Genomic DNA, 19304 nt, shown 5'->3' with positions numbered 1-19304 from the left:
ACAGTAAAAGGCATCAACACGTAATCAACACATAATCACAATAAAATAATAAATTACATTAAAATGATTAAAAGCAAGATAAATAAAAAAAAAAAAAAAACGTTACCGTGCAGATTTCATGCATAGGCGCATGAGAAAAGAAATGTTTTTAACCTGGATTTAAAAATGTCTACATTTGGGGAAAGTTTGATCTCCACTGGCAGTTTGTTCCACTTGTTTGCAGCATAACAGCTAAATGCTGCTTCTCCATGTTTAGTCTGGACTCTGGTTTGGACTAGTTGACCAGAGTCTTTGGATCTAAGAGCTCTGCTAGGTTTATATTCTCTGAACATATCACAGATGTATTCTGGTCCTAAACCATTTTGGGATTTGTAAACAAGCAGAAGGGTTTTAAAATCTATTCTGTGACTGACTGGAAGCCAGTGTAAAGATTTAAAAACTGGTGTGATGTGTTCAGATCTCTTAGTCCTGGTTAAAACTCTAGCAGCAGCGTTCTGGATGAGCTGCAGATGTTTAATGCTCTTTTTAGGAAGTCCTGTTAAAAGACCATTACAGTAATCAAGCCTACTGGAGATGAATGCATGGATGAGTTTCTCTTGGTCTTTCTGGGAGACTAGACTTTTAATTCTGTTGATGTTTCTGAGCTGGTAAAAAGCTTCTTGGTGAAGCTTTGATGTGGCTGCTGAAAGTCAGGTCTGATTCTATCAACACTCCAAGGTTACCAACTTGGTTGGTGATTTTAAAAGCCCGAGTCTCCAGGTGTTTACCAATGCTGACCCTCTTCTCTTTGCTACCAAACAGAATAATCTCAGTTTTATCTTCATTTAATTGTAGGAAATTCTCCTTCATCCAGGTGTTTATTTGCTCCAGACACTGACACAATAAGTCTATTGGGCTGCAGTCATCTGGTGACAGAGACACATAAAGTTGTGTATCATCTGCATAACTTTGATAATTAATGCTATAGTTCTGTAATATTTTACCCAAAGGGAGCATATACAAGTTGAACAGAAGAGGTCCAAGGACTGACCCCTGGGGGACTCCACAAGTCATGGCCACTCGCTCAGGTTCATAGCTGTCGATCGTAACAAAATAACTCTGGCCTTCTAAATAAGACCTGAACCAGTTAAGAACCGCTCCAGAAAGTCCAACCCAGTTTTCTAGCCTGTGCAACAGGATTCTGTGATCTACAGTATCAAACGCAGCACTGAGATCCAACAGAACCAGGACTGATACTTGACCAGAATACGTATTCAACCTAATGTCATTTAACACTTTGACCTGTTTCAGTGCTGTGATGAGGTCGGAAGCTGGACTGAAATTTATTAAGATTTCCACTTTCATTTAAAAAGTCATTAAGCTGGTGAAATACAACTTTTTCAATAATCTTGGAAATAAAAGAGATGTTAGAGACAGGTCTATCGTTGTCCATTATAGAGGCGTCTAGAGTCCTTTTCTTTAGGAGTGGCTTAATAGCAGCTATCTTTAGTGACTTGGGAAAAATGCCTGATGCCAGTGAGCTGTTAACTATCAGTAGGAAATCACTTTCTACTGAGGTAAAAACTGTTTTTAAAAAGTCAGATGGTATCATGTCCAGAGTACATGTTGTTGATTTCAAATGCCGAATTGTTTCTTGTAGGACTTTTAAATTCACCATTTTAAATTGCGACATGACATCAGAATTATTTCCGGGTTTTAGACACAGACTAATTTTCTTGTTTGACTGTGTGGAATTATTATTTTGCCTAATTGTTTTAATTTTTTGGCTAAAAAAGTTTGCAAAGTAACTGGTTAAATAAAACTTCTGTTCTTGGAGCAACTCTCGTCCGTTCTTCAACACGTCCAGCCGAACATTGCAGTATATATTTTGTTATCAGTTTCCTGTTTTATTCTCAATCAGACTTTTGCTCTTGTTGCCATCTTTACAGATGTCCCAATTCAGGGTTTGCACACTTTGAAGTGCAGATTCGTCGGCCACATACATCATCACGGTTGCCGAAGCACTGTCCCAATTCACAGAATTTGAAGGACCCTCTGAATCCACCCTTCAAATCTGCACTTCACTTAGCCTCAAACGCAGGCTGCTGGTAATGCATCCTTCGCGGTCTCTTTTCTCCCAGAATTCATTATGCACGAGACGGTGGCGAATCAGCAACCTCAGAAGAAGTTTTATTTTAAAAAAGTATGCTTTTTTTAACTTCACTTTAGTATATACGTTATAAAACCAAGTACATTTAAAGCATGTTTGTTAAATGGTGACATTAAAATTCGGTAATATTTGATATTCAAGGACTTTTAAGGGGTTAATGAAGTGTGTACCGGCTGGAAAACAACAGAGCCTGAAACCGTTTTTTTTTTTTTGTTTTTTTTTTGTCGGTCTTGCCGCTCCATGTTCAGCGTCCACTGAAGTGTCCTGTGAGTAATTTCAGAGGTTTAAGTGATTCAACGTCCTGTGTTGTTGCTCTGGGAAATTCTTGTTGACTAGGTAGGCTGTCACATTTCACGAACATTAAGCAGACTTCGAGGTGTGTACACTAAGGAGGACACTCTGTAGCCTACGTAGTCTGCGCACTTCAAAGTGTGCAGACCCTGAATTGGGACACACCTATACTTTCTGACACTTCTTTGCGCTTCCTGACTTTTTGTTTGAGCTTCTGGCACAAACCTAAAAGGTGGGAAGGTCGTCTAAGAAGTCATTTCTCATTGGACAGTGAATTTGTGATTGGCAGTTCAGTTACCCGGAACTTACGTAGCGTTAGCTAGCAGACTCTTCAGGGCGGACTCTACACCGAGACCTCTTCACTCATTAATTATGATGTGATTCTTACAAAACTGAAAAATGAGTATTGATCATATATTCCATCAGTACTTAGACAATTGCATTTCAATTTAGTTAAATAAAGCTATATGATAGTTGCCTGATCACATTAGCTAACTTTCTATCCATACTGCTAGTCTACAGGAAGTATTTTAGGGTTAACAGACTGGTGTAGAGATAATATCAGACTCATCCTAATGGTCCATTGTCATTACTGGTTAGATGTGCAGGTATGTGTTATATATTGTCATGTTATGTACATTGAATCAAATTGTGAACACAGCAAATAAATACATCTTTATTAATTAGCCAAGTGGAGCCTGAATGAGCCATCACTCAGCTAACCCATATTAAACTATTGTCTCTGTAGAGCAACAGTACCCAGGGATCTCAGGAGGACTCAAACAAACCTAAGATGATATATCTAATAAGACAGTTTTTCATCTTTTATAACAAATTATGAATAAGTTTAATCACAGTATGTCTAAGACCTCAAATTTCCAACAGAAAGCCATTGAATCGCAAACACAATCATATTATAAGTTTTATTTAGCATGGTATTATAAGGCCCTTCTTTCTTATCTGTATTACAGGATGTTTAACATACCTTGGCTCTCACATAATAAAATAAAAGTTCAATGAAAAAAAAAAATTAATGACACAAATGAGGCATTCTTTAAATCTACTAAAATCTGTATACTTGCAGGGCAATGAGGTCATATCCACATTTTAAATAATGTCACTGTTCTAGCATGGGGTTGCCAAACTAGAATCAAGAAATGCTGGTTAAACATATGCATTGTGATCACTTATTTTCTGGTATCCTGTGTCTGCAGGAGGAAATCTTGCAGAGGATTCAAGCAAGTGTTATCTTGACTGAAAATTTAAACTCTTGGAAGATCTTTTTGAAGTTTCTTAACAATGGCAGCACATCTCCTTAACGCCTCATCTCACCAGAGCTAAGTTTCCGTCCACAAGAATTTATCTACATCCTGAAAGCAGTTGAATAACAAACAAAATAAATCTTTCTTTTTTAATTTAATTTCTTTCTTTTGCACATTTTTCTAATACAGTTAATGTTTTACGTAAAGCACTTTGAGTTGCCTTGTACATGAAATGTGGTATACAAATAAAGTTGCCTTGTCTTAGTTGTACATCATAAGCATTAATATGCTTCAAGATGCCTGGCTGTTAAACATTTAAATCAAAAACTAACTTTCTTTAAGGGCAAAGTGTATACCATGAAAAGTACTTTAAAAAATCCATAAAAATAACATTGGAGTGTTTTGCAACAGTACACCAACATCTCTGTACCCAAATCCAGGAAGTGTGCCTCCAAATTATTGTACAAGCCTTTGACAAGTTCTGTTTAGGTGTTTTGACATTTACCATCAAGCTCTTGCAGGATGTCTTGGAAATTTTTATGCATTCTTGCCTCTGCTGCATGCTTCTCTGTACCACTTTCACTCATTGTTGGTTCAAAGTGTGACACAGTATGTCCACCTAAAGAAAAACCCAGGAAAAAGAAAATATTTTTCATTGATTACACAACAAAGAATAAAAAATGTCACATATATGAATGCATTAATCTGCATTCTCATCAATTTAAAATTATATTGTGGTGATAAACTAATATCAGACATATGCAGTTTCATCTGTGTTCAGTTTATAAGAAAGAGCGAAACACTAAAACTGTTTGAAATGTTTTATTGATTGAAAATCAGGGAAATCTGCAGAAAAGAACATAGAAGTAAAACATATTCCCTCAAAAGCTAAAAAAAAACAACAAAAACAGAAAAAAGAACCAACCCACTTATCCTTAATTTTACAGATTTTAAAGACAGTGAAAATCTTTGTGGCAGGTTCTATGTCTGTCCATGTGTGTCCTCACCGCATCTGTCCAGGTTGAATAGGTGGGTCCTTGCTGCTTAGGGTCCCTCATCTTAAAAAGAGAGTGCTTAATTAGTCAAAGTTTATTTCTCAAAAATAAAACCTCTATATTTAAAATATAGAGTAATATAAATATAAATTTTTATCATCGAGCCTCTGTTTCATTAAACTAAATGTTTAGCAAGCTAAACTAGCAACTAGTTTAACCTAGATTGATATCTGATGTACCTTTCAGTCTGTGGTGATAAATACAGTAAAATCCCTTTAATCTTATCGCAGTGAAGGGAGCACGAAGAAGAGAGACAGGAAGTGTATCTGCAAAGATTAAAGCAAAAGCAAAACTCTTATCAAGAATGAAACTGAGGAAACTGATAACAAAATATATACTGTCAAACAAGATAAAGACAAAGACTTTACACAATTGCTTGAAGAATTTGATTTCTGATAGTAAGTTTTACTTTTGAAGCAACTTTTTTTTCCACTAATGTTTTTTTCTCTTAAATTTCTCATTTTCGTTTGATATAGACCTATGATGCAGTGGCGTGTTGTGGATTAAATAACTAAGGAAGCTAGTGCATGCGCGCAAATAAACTCAGATCTGCAGAGGATATGAACAGTTTTCTTCACAGTTAATCTGGCTCATATGGGTACTATTTGTAGTGCTGATTTTCTATCCAATAATATGACTTTAGTAACACACATCCAAAAAAAACTATTTCCACACCCAAATGGGGTGTAATTGTGCACATTTCACTCACCCTACTTGAATAGGAAGGCCATTCTTCTGTCTTTCATGGATGCAAAGTGGTCAATAACCATGTCGTAAAATGTCCCTCTGGCTTTAAGTTCTTCCACAACAACCGAGTCAATGGATATTTTGGCTAAGTTCACAAGTCTGTCCTGTCCACACTAATTCTCAAGTACGTTTTAATCCTTTTAAGACAGGAAAAGAAGTGTTCTGCTGATGCGCTGGTCGCTGGTACGGTGAACATAAAATGAAGCAACTTGTCGACTTTAGACAGTGTGCTCTGTAGGTCATCCTCATTAAGTAGCTGTAACAGCTCTCCTGGTGGCTTGTGAAACATTTTCTTATAGTAAAGCGTCTGCAGCTCATTCTTTAGTTTCTGCTCGTCAAAGAAAGAATATGTATTCATCAGCTGTCTTAACTCGCTGCTCGAAAAAGCAGTGGCCTTGCTAAAAGATGCAAATGATGTGTGATCCAATATCCGAAAGAAGTTCAGTCGCTCCATATCTGCAAATCTTTGGGTCATGTGTAGTATTATACTGTCAACAATCTGAAAGTAAAGACGTCGGTAAGATGCGTGCGTTTCCTCACATCTTTCTTGGTGCTGGATCATTCCTTGCTCCAGGTCCTTGCAGATGGGGCGACGACGTTTACGTCGGGGCACAGGTTCCCCGACTGCCTGGACAGTTTCGTCATAAATGATCCTGAACTTCTTGTCTGTTCTTAAAACTTTGAGAGCAACCAGAGTACTTTTAATCTGCTCCTGGCATTTTTTTATGTCCACAGTTTTATTTTGCAAAACCTGAAAGAGCAGTTCTGTCAGACTGAAAATGGACTGGAATGCTTTGAGGTGGAAGATAAAGTCAAACTCCTCAAGTTTTTGCTTCAAGGTCGCACTCTGTGCAACGTTGTCTTTGTTCCATCCCGGATCTTTCACCAGCTTTTCGAAAGCCAGACAGAGAGACTTGCGTCCTTCATGGATGGCATGAACTGCAAGGCTTTTGAAGTTCTACCTCACAGCAGAGCCGCTTGGCACACTCACAGCATCATCAGCTTCACGTAGCAATGCTGATCTTTTACATTAGCGTGAGAAAAAGTTGTGAAAGGCATCGATATTTGCAAAAAACAGTCTGCATGTCTGAATGTTATTTGTACCTTGCACTAAAACCAAATTAAGCTTATGAGGGTAACAATGGAAGAAGAACGCATTGGGGTAGTGGGTTTTTACTAAAGCCTGCACTCCTCCATGTTGACCACTCATGCAACTTGCGCCATCATAAGTCTGACAATTTAGATTTCTTTGGGACTGTAGTTCCCAATGGTTCTCATCACAACAGATGTTATGGCTTGTGCATCTCTGACCTTATCTGCGCTCACGTCAAAAAAGCCAAGGGACCATTCACATACACTGCCTTTCTTATTAACATATCTGATGATGACAGTGAGTTGGCACTTGTTGGAAATGTCTGATGTGTCATCCACCTCTACAGCAATGAAAGGAGCTGCTTTGATTTCTTTATCAGTCTCATCCTGGAGAACACGAGTGATGCTTTCAATTATGTCATTCTGTATGGTGTTTGACATACCGCTGAACACTGTTGACGTTTCAAGGTGATCTGCGGTTATAGTGTCAGTGCCAGTGGCCTCAGTGCTGAATGCTTGCTCTTGGTGTGCAAGGTACAAAGCTGCAACAACGAGTCTCATAAGAATATCTCTATCCTTTTTTACCTGTTCATTGTGCTTTTTAGTGCTAATGCTTCTTGCCAAATCTTGCCAAAGCTTGGTCAATCCTGACAAGTCCAAAGAGCTTCAATTTGACAGCGCAATCTATATGAATTCTTGATTTACTGTGTCTTTCAATCGCTCTTGATAGGTTGGCAAGGTCAGCGTATCCTGTAGTGGCTCATGGATTGTTCAGTGAGCATGGCTTTTTGTCAAAGAGAAGGCAGGGCCAGCAAAAGAACTGCTGAAGTTTAGCACTACCGGCCATGATATGCATGTCCACGTTGAAAGTCTGAACTCCTTTCCCCCTTTCTATGCGAAGCTCCAGTTTTGATGTTGGTCTGCCATTTAATTTAATTTGAAGTTGCTGCTGTATTGGCAATTTAGTAAAAGTATTTTTCACTAAAAACTCCAAATCGTCACCCTCCATGTTTGCACTTAGCTTAGTGGTGTTGCTAATAGTGATCGCTATATTACAATCATGTGGACAAACTTCTCTGATTTGATTGGTGTGATGCAGAGAAGCGACTGGCTTCCTTTGGTACAAGCTCAACTAATCACACTTTGGTAGTGGCGTTACATTAGCCTCATCTGATTGGTTGATCATTCAGTTTTTTGGTTTTTTGTCTACAAGGGATGCCAACCTGGTCCTACCTGCCCACCTCAGTGTTTTATTATAAAGTGTATCACCACTACTTTCGAGAGGAGTACGGTAAACGGACATCCTCTTTGTATTTACTCTAAAATTAAATGTTTCTGAACAATGATAGTCATGGTCTTAGAAAAATTTATAAATGATTGAATGGACATAAAAAAAAATAAGTAGAGGAGGCCTAGCTTCCCTTGGCCTCTGGGAGGAAACACCACTGCTATGATGACAAAATACTATGTACCCAGGTTTTGTGGGTCACGGGGGCACCCCTCCGGAGCCAGGCCTGGAGGAGGGGCAAGGAGGCAAGTGCCTGGTGGCTGGGCTTTTGCCCATGGGGCCCGGTCGGGCTCAATCTGATAGCCATAGTTTGTGCTTATGCACTGAACAACGGGGTATTGAAGAACACTCTGTCTTCTGGGGACTCCCTCATTCTTCTGAGGGACTTCAGTGCTCATGTGGGCAATAACAGTGAGACCTGGTGGGGCGTGATTGGGAGGAATGGCTCCCCTGATCTGAATCCAAGTGGTGTTTTGTTATTGGACTATATATCCATAACGTGAGTGTCCACATGTGCACCTGGCACCAGGACACTCTAGGCCATAGTTCGATGATCAACTTTATAGTTGTGTCGTCAGACTTGCGGCTGCATGTCTTGGACACTCGGGTGGAAAAAGGGGCGGGGGCTGTCAACTTATCACCACCTGGTGGTGAGTTGACTCAGATCGTGGGGGAGGATGCCAGTCAGACCTGGACATTTAGTCTGAGTGGGCTGTGTTCCATATGTCTATTTTTGAAGCTGCCAGCTGGACATGTGGCCATAAGATTATCTGTGCCTGTCATGACTGAACTTGTTGGTGAATACCCGCAGTGAGGGGTGCAGCTGATTGGCAGGCTAAGCGGGACACGACTTTGGCGTCACTAAGGCAAAAACTCGGGCATGGGAGAAGTTTGAAGAGGCCATGGAGAATGAGTTCTGGACTGCTTCAAGGATATTCTGGTCCACCATCTGGCAGCTCAGGAGGGGGAAGCAGTGGTCCATCAACACTGTGTAAAGTGGAAATGGGGGGGCATGCTGACTTAGGACGCTGTGGGCCGGTGGACAGAATACTTCAAGGACCTTGTCAATCCCACCAACACGTCTTCCAACGAGGAAGCAGAGTTGGGAGACCCTCCCCTGGTGTGGTGGTGTGGGCTGCCGGGGGTGGGTGGACGTCTGGGGCACTGGTGCGTTGAGCTCTTGGCCAGGCCGGGCCTTTGCCCTTCTGCCCTTGGGTGGTCCTGGGGAGGAGGGGGCGCCTGCAGTGGCCAGCTGAGGAGTTGGCTGCCTGGGAGAGAGATCTCTCTCCCGGTTGTGCCCCTCTCCAAGCCCCTCTCCTCCCCCTCCACCCCATATCATACTCACCAAATATTGGGCTCTGTGGGGCAAGTGGAGTCGATGGGTTTGGCTCGGGGGGTCCCCATTGCGCGATCCCCGGTGGACCCCTGCGACTGCCTGCCCCACTAGATTTTAATCACAACCTAGACACCAATATACATTTAGGGCCTCGGGGGGACAGTCACATGGGCTGTGGGTGGGCGGACAGGAGCCACCGTGGTGGCCCTTTCTCCATCCCCTCCCTTTGTGACTTCTCTCCCCCCAATTTTATTTACACTGGGCGGGACTCTGCTGGAGGGGATGGGTGGCCCTTGGGCCTGTGGGGTGCCTGCCCTCTGTGCAGCCCGTGCCTGGCGCCTGCTGGGCCTGCTCACCGTCACCCTGTGCTGCCCGGTGCCCCTGCCCTGTCGCGCCCCTCTGCTCTGGTCTGAGTGGGCCGCTGCTCTGTCTGCTTTGGCTGTCCTGGGCTTGGTGCTCTGTAGCCTTTGGGACCTCAGGCTCCCCCCTTCTGACTAGATGTTGCTGATGTTTGTGTGTTGGTACGTTTCTGTGCAGGTACGTTTGATGACTACTGTACTTTTTCATATCATCAATATCCTATTTTCTTTATGTATCATGTAGTACTGTGGTAGTTTTTTTTTTTTCTTCTTCTTCTTCTTCACTCTTCCTCTATCTCCCTGTCAGGTTTGGCACTGACACATAAAAACTAAAGAAAATAAGATTACAATAAAAATATCAAGGGCAGCGATGTATATATCATGTCTCCCTTGGTAGAGCAAATCTGTTAAGCAAAATATGGCACACAGACCACCGTTCTGTATGTTAGGATGCTGAACAGGACAGGGTAAAAAAATAAAATAAAAAAAAAGAGAGAGAAAAAGAGAGAGAGAGTGTTGGGGGACCCTGGCATTGGCTCTGCTATCTCTGGGGCTGAGATTGCTGAGGTGGTTAAAAAGCTCCTCTGTGGCAGAGCTCCAAGGGTGGATGAGGTCCGACTGGAGTTCCTTAAGGCTCTAGATGCTGTAGGGCTGTCTTGGTCGATACATCTCTGCAGCATCGCGTGGACATCTGAGACAGTTACCCTGGACTGGGAGACTGGGGTGGTGGGCCCCCTCTTCAAAAAGCGGGACCTGTGGGTGTGCTCCAACTACAGGGGGATCACACTCTTTAGCCACCCTGGTAAGGTCTATTCAGGGGTCCTGGAGAGTAGGCTCCATCAAATAGTTGAACCTCCGACTGAGGAGGAGCAGTGTGGTTTTCGTCCTGGTCGTGGAACAGTGAACCAGCTCTACACCCTCTTGGGTCTTGGAGGGGGCATGAGAGTTTGCTCAACCAGTCTACATGTGCTTTGTGGACTTAAAGAAGGTGTTTAGCTGTGTCACCCGGAGACTCCTGTGTGGGGTGCTTCAGGAGTATGGAGTGCCAGACTCCCATTTTATGAGATGTCCGGTCCCTGTATGACTGATGCCAGAGGTTGGTCCATATTTTTCACGAGTGTGGGAAGGACGGAGCCGGAGATTATCCTGCGGCATCTGCAGTGATGCAGACTCTGCATTGGTCTGTCAAGGAAAAAAAGGGAGCTGAGCCAAAAGCCAAAGCTCTTGATTTACCGGTTCTCGATTTACCCTCACCTATGGTCACGAGCTGTGGGTAGTGACTGAAACAGCAAGAGTGCAAATACAAGCGGCCAAAATTAGTTTTCTCCGCAGGATCACCAGGTTCCCCCTTAGAGACAGGGTGAGAAGTGATCCAAGAGAGGCTCAGAATAGAGTCGCTCAGGAAAGACCCAGGACACGCTTGAGGGACATTTCTCTCGGCTGGCCTGGGAGCACCTCGGCATCCCTGCCAAGAGAAGTCTGGGCTTCCCTGCTTAAGAGGTTGCCCCCGCGAGCCGATCCCGGATAAGCAGAGGAAAATGGATGTTTGATATTCTAAGTGTCTTTCTTAATCCTTTTGACACAAATCTAATCCCATATTCTTAGCAGAAAAACACTTAAAGTTTTTTTTTTTTGTTTGTTTGTTTGTTTGTTTTCAACCTCTGGTTTCAAACAAAAAACGCAACTGAGCCATTGTAGTTGGATGAAAATTCCTCTGACTCCTAAATCTGTTTTGGTTCTCAATATTTTATGCATATTTAATTATATTTCATTATATATTAATTAATTGACTTTAATATTCATGTTCATTTTGCAGAACAGATTTTTCAACTCATAGAAATTGTGAAATTGCACATTTTTTTAATCTCAGCTTCTACAAACATTCATCCATCCATCCATCCATCTATGCTACAAACAAGTAAACTAATATTTGTCCAGAGTTTAGGAAGCTGGTGTGGCATCGGTACTTTGGAACAGGGATGTCAAACTTTTTTTAATTAAAGGGACTCATACAGCGTGATCTGATCTAAAGTGGGCCAGACCAGTAAAATTATAGGATAATAACCTATAAATAACAAAAACATTTCCCCTTGGTTTTAGTGCAAAAAAGTACAAGTCGTTTACATGTAATGAACTATCCTTATAGAAAACATTTTGAACCCAAAATTTCTGGAGAAAAAATATTTATACAGTTGTATACTTTTTTAATTTCATATATACACAAACATTTTTTATTTTTACTTAAGATCTATATTTAATATACATATTTACTCATTAAGGCATGTCATAACTTACTCATAAAAATGGATCTACAAAATGATCAAACATTTAATACCAAGTATCTGGAGTGAAAAATCCTGTATTTCACACTGTGATCACAGAATCTTTTCCAGATCTGGAAATTATTTTAAATGTAATACATAGATATACATTTCCACATATGTATTAATCTTTACTACCTGAACTGACTCACCTCATAATACAAACAGAAGTCAGATCTATTAAGTCAGAAAGATAAAAAAGATAAAACAGTTTTACCAAATTCATCTCGTGGGCCAGATTGGACCCTCTAGTGGGTCGGTTTTGGCCCCCAGGTCGCATTTTTGACACTGCTGCTTTGGACTGTATCGGAGTTTAAATAAAGCTTACACTGCCCTCCAGTGGTGAAAAGTAAGAAGTACATCTGTTCTCACATTTCCTAACAAACAAGTTTAACTTTATGAAGTTTTGCCTTCTCGGTTATTTAAGTATTAGAAAGTTTTTCTTCTCAGCAGGTGGATGTCATAACACAGTTTGTCTGACGTCAGCACACAGACCTTATCAGCTCTGCTCAGGACCTAAATAATGAAACAGATGGAGGACAGATAAACCGGTCCAGTCCCCCCTCCTCCTGCCTTCTTAGCAGCGGTCAGCTGATTAGCTGTAGGTGGTGTTCAGTGAAGCACACATCACTCCTCCACCGCCCACAGAGGCCTCATGGCTTTGACATTTAACATGTCCACAGAGCAGCAAAATCTCACACAGACTCCTCTGCTCAAGATTTGGGTTCCATGGATGGGATACAACCTGAACCGTAGGAGAGGATGTAAGTTCTCTGAGAAACTGTCATGCTGCTCTAATGTTTTATTTGATGAAGTTTCTGTCTCCATTACCACTTTCTGCAGTCATTATTTACATCACACGGCCGGTACTGGATCCTCGCTGCTTCTGGACCGGACTCAGTCCAGTCAGAGGTTGATTGTGTCAGAAGGCAGCCATGTGAGTACAGTCTGGCTGAACTGGGTCACAGTTGGCTTTCTGTACAGTGACGTGGTCCTTTGAGCATTTTGCTGATACAGCATGACCCATTGATGATGGAACCGCCTGAAGGCTGAACCTCTATGTCCCTGTACCATCACCAAGTTAACATTCCAGTCTGTTTTATGAATCAAACCGGAGACAGAAAACCATGCAACAACTGGGCCGGGACTGGGTAAGACATACAGATATCTACAGTTTCTACATTTCTGAGCAGTGAAACTGTGGAAGTTTCATTTTACTCTGTCGGTTTGATTGATGACACAGTCTGGGCTGGTTTTAGACCAGTCTAGGAATGATGTTGGTAGCTGACATGTTTAATAAGGGTTCTGGTCTGATTGGACTTTAACTTTGTGTTCTGGTTCCTTAGTTTTGATGTGAGGTTCCTCCTCCTGGTAGTGGAGTTTATCTGTGATTTGTTCTGGTTCAGACATCTTTGAGGACACAGATCATGTGATCATGTGACCTCCTGATTTCTCTGTTCTTTTAATATTTCAGCTAGTTTTTCTGTCCAAGTCCCACCTGGTTTCTGTCTCTGATCACCTCTCCTCAGTATAGATACTCCAGGGTCTAATCTCTGGGATTTTTGGCAGCTTTCATTAAAAGCTGAAGGCATTAAAAGTTCTTCACTGTACGGTTCATGATAAAAACTCGGAAAAATGTTTCTAATTTGTTTCTCTCCTGTAAAACCGAATCTGAAGCTTTAAATACTGAAATCATCATCTGTCTTTAGATAATCTTTTTTTCTTTAGTTTGTGGTTGGATAGTTTTCTGTGTTGAAACATGCCGCCAAAGAAATGTGAGCAGCATCATGGAGCTCTTGTTCTCTTTGTTACTGTCACACACACACATGCCCCACTAAGCTGGATGCTTGTAACCGTCTGAACAGGAGACGGATGCTCTGCTGCTGAATAATTCATCACACATGCAAAAAATTCCTGAAACTTTATTAACTTCCTGTGATTGTGTTTTCTTCACAGCCTCTGTGCCTCAGTTCTGTAACTCTCCAACAGTCATCGTTATGGTGGGATTACCTGCCAGAGGGAAGACCTACATTTCCAAGAAGCTCACTCGTTACCTGAACTGGATCGGGGTTCCTACAAAAGGTCTGTTTACATCTTATAGTCTCTGACTTTTTATTTTTTATTTTTTTATTAAACCTTTATTTAATCAGGAAGTCCCTTGACACTACTGAAGACATGCAGTCACAACTTATATAAAAGTTAAATAAAACTACACTGCCTGGCCAAAAGATAGATCACACATTCTAATATAATAAGCTTCTGCAATTTCACAAGATTTATTTCCATCGTTGTGACTTTTTTTTTTCACCAAGATCTTGTATTGATGATGGGAGAGTCCAACCATTGTGCAAAACCTTCTCTAGCAAGATTTTCAATGGGATTCAGGTCTGGACTCTGTGGTGGCAAATCCATGTATGAAAATAACGTGTTCTGCTCCCTGAACTGCTTTTTTTTACAATATGAGCCCCGTGAATCCTGGCATTGTCGTGTTGGAATATGTCGTGTCATCAGGGAAGATGGAATACCTTGCTCATTCAGTATAGTGGGGTAGTCAGCTGACCTCGTTCTTTGGGCACATAATATTGCTTAATCTAGACCTGACCAACTAAAAAAAACTTTTTATTTCAGTGTCATGTTCAGATAAGGTAACAACAGAAAATATGAACTGAGAGTGAGCCTTAGAAAACATCATGGATTTAGTTTTCTTTGCATTGAGAACCACATTCAGGTTACACAGAGAAACCTGCAGCTGATTAAATGCAATCTGTAAATAATCAATAGCCACACTAAAGGTCCATTTATGCTCTCTTATGTATGTAAATAGCAACATCCATTTCAAACGTTGTCATATGACGCCGTCCTCATACTTTCACGTCTTTTGTGTTGCCATTGTTGTTAAATCAGCTCCTCCACTAGTGGGTAGTGCTAAGTTCAGAGTTCATTCCTGTAACACAATGTCAGATTCAGACACCGTTTGGCAGCAGTAATGTGTCGCTATAAACTTCTTTCGATCGCCCAACACGCCCTAAATGCTCGCATATAATCTTTCTTCAAAAGCTGCTGCAATTTCTACAGTTGTTGTGCTCGCCTTCATTCTTCTGCTTTTTTCCCTCTTCCTGATCCTCTTCTTCTTCTCTGGTTTGTTTCTTTCGCTGGTCGCATGTCAGCTATTCTGCTGACATTTCCGGTGGTATTGCTCCGTCTTCAAGCAATAGACAGCTAAGCTCCCTGAAAACGGATCAATTTACATGTGTAAACGATGCAGAAGACAGACGAAAACTGTCTGTCCGGACCACTGTAATGAGTGGTCCCTGCCACTAGGAGACATTTAAATCAGTAATATCTACATACTATACATTTCAGGTACCAATATAAGAAAGCCTAATTTTAATATTATTTATCTTTTTTTTTTTACATTTTTTTTATGGAAGAACAAAATTTTTCATACATAAAAAAGACATTTGGTAAAATAATATGAAAAATGAGTCATTGTTAGGTACCATTAAAATTATTTTTTTATTATTGTATTTACTTTTTTTTTCACACAGCTTTATAAATAAGTAAGACCCAAAAGTCAATGGAAACACATTTTAAAATTATTCTATTCTATTCCACAGTCATTTAGCAGACGCTTTTATACAAAGCGACTTACATTTGAGAGTAAGAACAACACAAGCAAGAATTCAAACAAGATAGGACTTCATAATTAAGTGGTCGTCAGACTGCTGTGAGTCCAGTTGGACCCAGGTGCTGTCATGTAGCTCTAGAGGCAGTGCGTATAATTTTTTTTTTTCCTTTTTAGTTTTAAATAGTTTTTTGTGAGTCATTTTGTTCAAATACAAGATCACGATATCATCACACAATATCATCTTGGGCATAAGTGCACACAGCTTGTTCAGTACTTGGTTGAGCCAAAGAGCTGGACAAATCTTTCTAACTCATTCTGAGTAGAAGAGTTAAGCTGTGTGGAAATGCTCCTTAAACAACTGAGTCTTTAGCTTGCTTTTAAAAGTAGATAAGGACTCTGCGGATCGGAGGGAGTTTGGTAGATCGTTCCACCACCGGGGAACAACAGAGGAGAAGAGTCTAGCTACTGATTTTGTGCCACGTTGTGGGGGGAGCATAGGCATTTTTTGTGGAGAGGGATTGTAGCTCTGGATTACGGAGTGGAGGTAGACAGGAGCCGTTTGGGTTATTGTTTTGTAAGCCAGAAGCAGAGCTTTGAATTTGATGCGTGCTGCAACTGGAAGCCTGTTTTTATAAATAAAATTATAAATAAAATCTATCCAGTATCAGACATTTTAAAATGTAGATTTAAATTTAAGGTGAACCCATGCTCTTTCGGTAAGGTTGCAGTATAGAGCATTTTTTTTTCCTGCACTCTGTCAAACAGTTTCTGGGTTGATATAAGAGGTGGCTGTCACTAAAGATATACAATATTCCGTCCTTTAGGCTTTTGACATTATGCCTACTTTATAGTTAACCTAAATCCAAATTTCTCTGATGTTATCAGCATTTTTATTTTATTGAGAATATAGAGAAATAACAAATAACTGGATTGGCTTATCAGGTGCATTCTATACATTTACATAGTGTACTTCCCTCACAAAAGATTATATATATTAGCTGTATTAGTAAATAGAAAAAATAAAATCTGCTACACGATCGTTTAAATTGATTTACTGTTTTTAATGTTTGATTGTAGTGATTTATATTTTAAATGTATTGCACTTTCATTCTTGTATTTTACTGTAATGCGTCTGAGTGTCATGGCAAGCACTTTATTTTATAAATACAATGTCCCTGCCCAGGACCACTGTAATGAGTGGCCCCTGCCACTAGTCAATGGCCTGGACCACTGTAATGAGTGATCCCTGCCACTAGGGGGCAACAGCATCGATGGTCGGGACCACTGTAATGAGTGGTCCCTGCCACTAGTCAATGGCCTGGACCACTGTAATGAGTGATATCTGCCACTAGGGGGCGACGGCATCGATGGTAAGGACCACTGTAATGAGTGGTCCCTGCCACTAGTCAATGGCCTGGACCACTGTAATGAGTGATCCCTGCCACTAGGGGGCGACAGCATCGATGGTCGGGACCACTGTAATGAGTGGTCCCTGCCACTAGTCAATGGCCTGGACCACTGTAATGAGTGATCCCTGCCACTAGGGGGCGACGGCATCGATGGTCGGGACCACTGTAATGAGTGGTCCCTGCCACTAGTCAATGGCCTGGACCACTGTAATGAGTGATCCCTGCCACTAGTCAATGGCCTGGACCACTGTAATGAGTGATCCCTGCCACTAGAGGGCGACAGCATCGATGGTCGGGACCACTGTAATGAGTGGTCCCTGCCACTGGGTGGCAACTAAATCAGTGGTCCTTGCTGTGGTCCTTAGACTCATCACTACAGAGCTACTCAATAGATTTTGTTCAGTCAATTTTAATGCCCCAACCACCACCCATAGGTTACTCAGCTGTTTAAAAACCAATTACCATGTTTAATATTTCATTTTAGATGGTTCAAACCCATTTGCATTGCTTATCTGCTAGGCTGCACTCATGTTTTCTGGAATTAATTGACTGTAATTTAGGCTTATTATTTATTATGATTTTATTTTGTTTTAGTCATAGCAGTTTAGTCACCTGTTGTTTTTAAATGGATAAACGGACTATGTGTTCTTTCTGCCATTCGTGGGTGATTACATGTGTTTCCTTGACTTTGGGTCTTACAGGCAATTCCGGAATAGTACACAAAATACACAAAAAAGCACAATAAAATGAATTAGATAAGTAGAAAAATAGAATAGATACACCTAAGGGCACTTGTGAGATGACAATATAATAGTAAAAGTGACAGCGTAATAATAACAGCATATGATTGTAGCAGCAATGGTATATGATAATAATAATAATGTTATTATAGTAACATTAACAACAATAACATAATAGCAAAAGTAATAACAATAATAACAGTAATAGTAATTATTATAAACCTACTAATAATTATAATAAAAATAATATATACACATGTACATTTTTTTCTATATATTTAGCATGTTCAACGTATGCAAAGATACATAACTGCTATGTGATGGGTGAGTGCAAAAGGTGACAGAAAGAATTAGACCAGGTGTGTAATAGTAGCTCTGACAGAGGTGGAGGAGTTACAAAGTCTGATTGCAGAAGGTAGGAAGGAAGGAACTTAGTTTTATCACTGAGAAAAGTTTAGAATCTGCTGTTTGATTGATGTGTCGATCATAATTATGGAATATCTTAGATTTAATCAATGTAGTAATAAATTTAAAAAAATTAAGTCCTCCGACTGCAATTTTTGTTAAACTTGGTTTCAGAAGAGAGTATTGCAAACCATTGTGTAAGACAATAAGAAGGGGTACGGGAATGGTTTGCAAACCTTAATGGATTCTATTTTATAAAAAATTAATTTAGCAGAAAAATGTTGATAAAATATTTTTATTTATGTCCAGAAAGTCCATTACAAAGACAATGCCTTTTCATATTAATTCTGTTTAAATATTTGCTTCCTATCAATGGTTATCACTCTATTATTCCATAAAGTGGAAGCATGGGGAGAAAAGTTATATAAAAAAACAAACAAAAAAAAAAAACAAACAAATTAATTTTAATGTTGCCTACCAATGACTCAAAATCTAATTCTTTTAAATCTCAAATTCTTAATTTTTCATATTATTTTACCAAATGTGTTTTTTATTTATGAATTTTGTTTTTCCATAAAAAAATTTAAAGAAAAGAAAAATAATAATAAAATTTGCCTTTCTTGTATTAGTATCTGAAATAGTTTATATGTATGTATGTAAAATAGTATATCTGTATAGTATGTAGCTACCACTGATTTAAGTGTCTCCTAGAGGCAGGGACCACTCATTACAGTAGTCCGGACCATGGTCTGGACCAGACCACTATTTTCGCAACAACCCCCTTCTCGACCTTTGACTGGTTTACAAACATCCACGTCGCTGACAGCATCCTTTAGGGAAGTGTCGGTGTTCTGGTGCTGCGGTCACACCTGAATCCAGATGGTGTTTCATTCAATATTTACTACTAAATATACCTCAGCTGACAGTTTACTTGAGATTCCAGGATCTTGGCTTGGATAGACCATTTGGAAATTAGATGATAATTGATGTAAGCTGCTTTGCAGATTTCAGGATAGAATTTGTCTGGAGGCTTGATTGTTTAATGCAACTTAAGTATTTTAAGGTGAAATTCATAGTATATTTTTCATGTTTTCCAACTCCAGTGTTTAACCTGGGTCAGTACCGCAGGGAGGCAGTCAAGACCTATAAGAACTTTGAATTCTTTAAACCTGATAACGAGGAGGCCATGACGATCCGTAAGTAAGTAAAAGAAGATGAACGC

At 40.2% G+C, this 19304-nt stretch overlaps 1 protein-coding gene across 4 annotated transcripts in view; it reads left to right on the top strand.

The window, feature by feature from the left end:
• pfkfb1 (6-phosphofructo-2-kinase/fructose-2,6-biphosphatase 1) overlaps positions 1-19304 on the top strand; it is a 32121-nt gene that overhangs the window by 4181 nt on the left and 8636 nt on the right. For 2 of the 4 annotated variants that reach the window (XM_042004403.1, XM_042004405.1), the window contains exons 2-3: positions 13857-13982; positions 19186-19282. In XM_042004403.1, coding sequence (XP_041860337.1) covers positions 13857-13982; positions 19186-19282 — 223 coding nt within the window. Of the gene's footprint in view, positions 1-12211; positions 12665-13029; positions 13052-13856; positions 13983-19185; positions 19283-19304 lie in introns of those variants that run through there. The other 2 variants (XM_042004402.1, XM_042004404.1) reach the window with 2 other exon arrangements.

The sequence above is a fragment of the Melanotaenia boesemani genome, chromosome 13 (genome assembly GCF_017639745.1).
Source record: "Melanotaenia boesemani isolate fMelBoe1 chromosome 13, fMelBoe1.pri, whole genome shotgun sequence".
In the NCBI taxonomy this organism is placed as follows: Eukaryota; Metazoa; Chordata; class Actinopteri; order Atheriniformes; family Melanotaeniidae; genus Melanotaenia; species Melanotaenia boesemani.
The sequence above is the reverse complement of the archived record's forward strand: the minus strand, read 5'-3'. Positions and strand labels throughout refer to the sequence as shown.